The 6,370-nt window shown below is 36.1% G+C and overlaps 1 protein-coding gene across 1 annotated transcript; it reads right to left on the reverse strand.

Moving 5' to 3' along the window:
- Window positions 1–337: 337 nt before the first annotated feature.
- LOC138879879 (uncharacterized) lies at window positions 338–919 on the reverse strand. Its single transcript, XM_070159522.1, has one exon. The coding sequence runs from the start codon at window positions 917–919 to the stop codon at window positions 338–340; it is 582 nt and encodes a 193-aa protein (XP_070015623.1).
- Between the last annotated feature and the right edge of the window lie 5,451 nt (window positions 920–6,370).

Consider the following 6,370-nt stretch of genomic DNA (forward strand, 5'->3'; position numbering starts at 1 on the left):
TTTTAAAAACATATTTTTTTTAACCAAAGGTTCTCCATAGGAGATTATATTGAAGATAAGTCAGAAGAAACATAGAGGGGGGCATATACCTGACCTCATCAAATAGAGTTAATTGGACAAATTCAACTTTACAATTGTCTTATCCCTAAGATAACAGAAAGAAAGGATGGTTACTTCTGAAACAATTAAGGTCCCAAAAATTGCTAAGTATGAACTTAGCACAAATATCACATTCAACCTGGATCAAAGATGAAAGTGTTCTTCCTCACCTTAATTCTAAAATTTGGTCTTCTTAGCTCATCATTTTTCACTGAGGATGTAATTTGCCTTGGCATGTTTATAGCCCCAGTGAAGAACTGATTTTTTTTCTATCTCTTTCCGCTAAATTTGCTAGAAGATCAGCTGGAATGTTACCTTCCCTGAAGGTGTGAGTGAATTGAAGCTGTCCATCTGTGTTCATTGCTTGAATCTCTTTAACTTCTTCTCTGATTTGCCATGCCGTGGAGATTTCTCCCTTTGTCATTTGAAGAACAAGTAAAGAATCTGATTCAATAGTTAATTTGTTAAAGCCGTGGTCTAAACACAACCTCATTCCAGTTTTACTAGCCTGCACCTCAGCTGAATTATTGGAGCAACACCCAAGATATACAGTGAAAGCCATGACCATATGTCCAAGATGATCTCTTAAAATCCCACCACCCCCTGCGTTCCCAGGATTTCCTTTGCTGCACCCATCTACATTTAATTTGAACTCACCGAAAGCAGGATTATTCCATAACACTGGTATGATGCTCAGCTTGGGCTTAAAACCACCTTTTGAACATGGATTCCTCCGTCTAATATTTTTCTTGTAACGCACACATTGTCTTCTTTCTAGAATCCAGACTTGCATTCCATATTTCGTTGTTTCTATTAACATTCAACATTCTGCTACATCCTACTACAGATCTAGTTCTTTCATCACTTACGTGTTATTTCTTGACACCAATTAGTAGTATAATAAATAACATCAATGGAACCTCTTCAATAGGTTTGTTAATAACCAAAACTTAATTTATAGCAAATATGCTCAACTCAATAAAATTTTTCTTTTTGATGATGACAAATCCATGTGCAAATTACCCAACTATCTAAATAATATTTTTACAATTTTCAACGCAAGAATCAGTTTCATTATCATCACTTTTCTTCCGATTGTCTATTTTTGCATAAGTGTAAGGACTCACCTTCTATTCATTGCAACCCTATGGCTAGGCATAAGAACCATGTTGGTTCATGATTATCAATCCAATAAAATAGTTATCCTTTATTTTATTTACATTACAAGTTTAATAAATCAAGTGCATTAGGACCACGTTCGTTGATCAGTCATTGTGCACATCCTCAACAACACTACTTCCTTCTTTTGGTATCATTGAAAAGAATTTATTAATACACTACAAAAAAAGGGCGAAATTATGGCGGTTTTATTATGGAGGTTGATTATAATCTGTCACGGCCCCAAAGTCCCACCTTAGGATGTCATGATGGCACCTCATCTCTAAGATTAGGTAAGCCTAACATACATTGAGAAATAGCAGAAATAATAACTTAAATCTCAAATGGTACAACTTTCCATTAACTCCCAAAACCCGGTGGAACTGAGTCAAAAGCTCTAACAGGAATACACTTAGGATCTTTAAAAGCAATACTCTCTGAACCGAAAAGAAACAGTAATACAACCAAAAGTAGAAGGTGACTCCGAGACCTACGAGCGTCGGGCTGGTATACCTTGAAGTCTCCGGGATAACTGACCGAGCACTGGCGTCCAACAATGGCATAAATACTAGGATCTACACAAAAAAATATGCAGTAGCATGAGTACACCACAAGGGTACCCAGTAAGTATCAAGTCTAACCTTGGTAGAGTAGTGACGAGAACATGTCGAGACACCTACTAGACATATATTAACCTGTGCAAAATGTTTATATAATCTAACAATGGAAATGAAGGCAACTAAAGAGGTAATGAAGCAATTTAACAATACAAGACTAACAATAGAAATAAGCAACAATTGAAAGTAAGAGAATACAAGTAATGAAGACAACAAGTAACCAAGTACAATCAAAATGCAAACGGAAAGAAATAAGGAGAACAAGAACAACAACCGTTCAAATCATCAAGCCTTTGCAACTTAAAATGTACAACAGGAATCATACCGAGGTGCTACGCCTCATATTAATATTGCACAATTTTTCTTATATCACTGCGTGAGCCTTGCATTTATTTTTAAAAATATTTTTTTTTCTGAAATAGCTTCACGCGTTTTAGCCCCCTTATCTCACCGTGTGACTTCAAGTAATTCCCTTAATATCAATACGCGTATAAATTGCACCTTATCATTCCGCATGCGTATCAACCCCTATTATTATACCACTGCATGCATATCAATTTCACAACATAATAGTCAACTCGCACCACACGTGCCCGTATGTCACAACAATTGCCAACATCAATAGTACCAATATTACCGCAACATATAGCCCACGTCTCAACCACATCATATACAAGAATCTTAATAACAACAATAACGAATGAGAATTTCCCAAAAAAGAAAGATATATCAATAATCAACAGCTTCAAGCTCAATGAGATAATAGTTTTCGTAACTTCAACTTCAATTACTAGAAAAGGTGTCTCCACAAAATGACTTCCAATCCAAATGGCTAACATAAGCTTAACAACGAAGAGATAGTTTAAAATAGCAACTACATCTAATGGACGGAGAATCAGGGAAGAGATGTTTTCTCAATTTAGCAAAATTGTTGAAAATCTGAAATTTTTTGGAAGACCAAAAAAAATAGGGAACAAGTCAGGAAAATATCTTAGAAGCTTACCTACAATGCGGAAACCCAAAGTCATTGCACTGGAATGTCAAGATCTTGATAAGATGTCATACGATGAGCTCAGAGATAAACTTATTGCCTTTGAAAAGACTCATTTAAATAGATGTGTGCAAAAGAAAAAAGAAAATGGTTGCCTTTAAAACCACTTTGGCTGAATCAGAAAACGAAGAAGAAGAAGAAGAAGGTGGAGAGCAGGAGAAAAACTTAGCTATGATTTTCAAAGTAGTATCAAGCATGATGAGAAGAAATAGAAATGGCAGAAGAGGCAAATTAAACTTTAGGAAAGGTAAAGCAGTGAATGAGAACGGCAAGAATAATGGAAGATGCTATGAATATGGAAAACTCGGTCACATTCAAGCAGATTATTCTGATCTAAAAAAAAAATCAACAAAAACTATCAAAAGAAGAAATCCTTTGGTGCATGGAGTGATGAAGAATAATTACCATAAAGAGATAGCCAACATATGTTTCATGGCAATTAAAGAAAATAGTGATGAAGAAGAATCTAATCATGAATAGACAAATGAATTAAGTCTTATGGAAGCCCAAGAGGCAAGTGATGTACGTTCACCTGTTTGTCATAAATGTAATGAGCTTCAAGAATTCATTGATATTGCTCTTGTCGATCATGAAAAAGTTATTCATGAACTTTGAAAGATCCAACGAGAAAAAAAAGATTGGGAACTGAAACAAGAAGTATGTGAAATTAAAAGAGACATGCTTTACGAAGAAGTTCATGAACTTCAGCTGCAGCATAATGGATTACAAAAATCCGCCAGCCATAGTTCCATTAAATCAAACCAGTCAACTTCGCGCAAATACTCATCTAAGATAAAAAATTTCAATCCTTCCTCATGCATTCTTTGTGGGAAGAATGGTCATATATCTAACCACTGCACGCTTAAAAATAAAGGAGATAAATCCCCCAAAATTTTTAATACTTTCTCCTTTTTTTTATTGTGGAAAGTCTGATCATATATCTAACCACTACAAGTATAAAAATTATAGAAGTTGGATTTGATGACCTAAGGCAACAAATTAGGCAGATAGGCAGAAAACCAACCAATCAGGACCAAGAAAGCTTGGGTACCTAAAAATAAGTAATTTATTATTGCAGGAATACTGTAAGAAAAATCAAAAAAGAAAATGGTATCTTGATAGCGCGTGTTCCACACACATGACAGGTGATAAACAACTTTTCAAAACTAGTCACTAAGCTTGATGATGGGTCAGTCACTTTTGGAGATAAATCAAAAGGGAATGTAATTAAAGTTGGAAAAGTCCATTTCAGTTCATCGTGCAATGCGGAGGAAGTCTATCTTTTAGACGAACTTCGATACAATCTGCTCAATATCAGTCAACTATGTGATAGTGACTATGAGGTTTGAATTAAAAAACATGGGTGGATTATTGAAGATGAATCATGTAAAATCATTCTATATGGAAGTAGAGATATAAATATTTACACTCTTAGTAATATTGATGTCATGTTGAATAAGCTATGTCTAGCATTCATAATTGATAATCCTTGGTTATGGTACATAAAACTCGTTCATGCTCGCATGCCACTATCCAAAAACTTTCTTCACATGATATTCTAATTGGACTTCCAAAACTAGATTTTCAAAAGTTCATATTTCTAATGCATGTCAATTAGGTAAACAAACTAGATCTTTTTCAAAACCAAGGACATTGACTCTACTACAAAACCTCTTCAATTATTGCACATCGATCTTTTTGGACCAACCAAAACTACGAGTATTGGGGTAAAAAATATGCATTTGTTATAGTAGATGATTGTTCATGATTTACCTAGGTTATTTTCTTGAGTCATAAAGATGAAGCTCTAAGGAACTTTGAAGTCTTCTGCAAAAAGGTTCAATGAGAAAATGAGTATTATATTACTTTCATAAGAAGTGATCATGGAGGAGAATTTGAAAGAAGATTATTCAAAAACTTTTGCAATGACCAAAGAATCTCCCACAATTTTCCATTCTACATATCACCACAAAAATAGAGTAGTGGAACGTAAAAACAGAACTCTTCAAGATATGACAAGGATCATGATTACAAAAAACTCACTTCCGCACCACTTCTGGGCTGAAGCTATAAGTACTGCATGTCATATCATCAACAAGTGCTTGATAAGACCTATTTTCAAAAAACACTCTATGAGTTGTGGAAAGGTAAAAGACCTAACATAAGTTATTTTCATTCGTTTGAATGCAAGTGCTTAATTCACAACAACGGAAAGGATAATCTTGATAAGTTTGATCCAAAAAGCGACGAAGGTATTTTTCTTGGATACTCCCCCTCAAGTGTGTTCGGACGGGGTCCGAGGGCTCAGGTGAGTTTCGGATAGGTTGTGTTGCACTCATTTTTTATGTTTCAACGTCGTTTCTTCAAGCATAAATGATATCACATTAAGCAAATTAGCTCCAATTTATATTTTTATTAAAGTATTAAATCCGTATCATAATTTTGGAATCTTAACAACTGAAATCATCAAGTTTTGACATCTGTAACAACCCGACCGGTCGTTTTAAGAATTAATGCCCTAATCCCCTATTAACTGCATTTTCCGTGTTTGTTTCTGTTATTGTAAGTTGTCCAGAGAATTCATTTTGAATTTCGGAGTGTTTTGGGACACTTAGTCCCTCAATGAGAGCTTAAGATTTAAAATTTGGGCCGTAGATGGAGCAGTATGAAGATGGCCTCGGAATAGAATTACGTTAATTCCATTAGCTCTGTTGGGTAATTTCGGGCTTAGGGGCATGTTCGGATTGTGTTTTGGGGGTCCGTAGCTTATTTAGGCTTGAAATGCCGAAAGTTGAATTTTTGAAGTTTCCGGTTCAATAGCGAGATTTTGATACTGGGATCAAAATCCAGTTCTGAGAGTTGGAATAGCTCCGTAGGGTTGAATGTGACATGTGTACAAAATTTCAGGTCATTCGGACGAGGTTTGATAGGCTTTTTGATCGAAAGCGGAATTTGGAAGTTTGGGAATCCTTAGGCTTGGATTAGAGGGTGATTCGTGGTTTTAGCGTTGTTTGATATGATTTGAGGGTTGGAATAAGTTTGTATGATTTTTTAGGATTGGTTGGCATGTTCTGGTTGAGTTCCCGGAGGCCTCGGGTGAGTTTCGGGTGCTTAACGGAAGTTGAATTGGACTTAGGAAAAATCTAAAGTTGGCTGAACATGTCATAACTGCACCTGCGTGTGAAGGATTGCAGGTGCGGTGCCGTAGAAGCAACTTGATGATCGTAGAAATGGAAATAGGCCAAGGCTCCAGGAACCGCAGGTGCGGCTGAGTGACTACAAATGTGGCACCACAGAAGCGGTTAATTGACCGCAGATGCTGACCCAATCCGTTAATTGAATTTCGCACCTGCGATTCCTTTTCCATAGGTGCGGGACCGTAGGTGCGCTCCCATGACAGCAGATGCGGTAGTCGCTAGGCAGAAATATGAAATTTCGAGGGTTT

Source organism: Nicotiana sylvestris, chromosome 10 (genome assembly GCF_000393655.2).
Source record: "Nicotiana sylvestris chromosome 10, ASM39365v2, whole genome shotgun sequence".
NCBI lineage: Eukaryota > Viridiplantae > Streptophyta > Magnoliopsida > Solanales > Solanaceae > Nicotiana > Nicotiana sylvestris.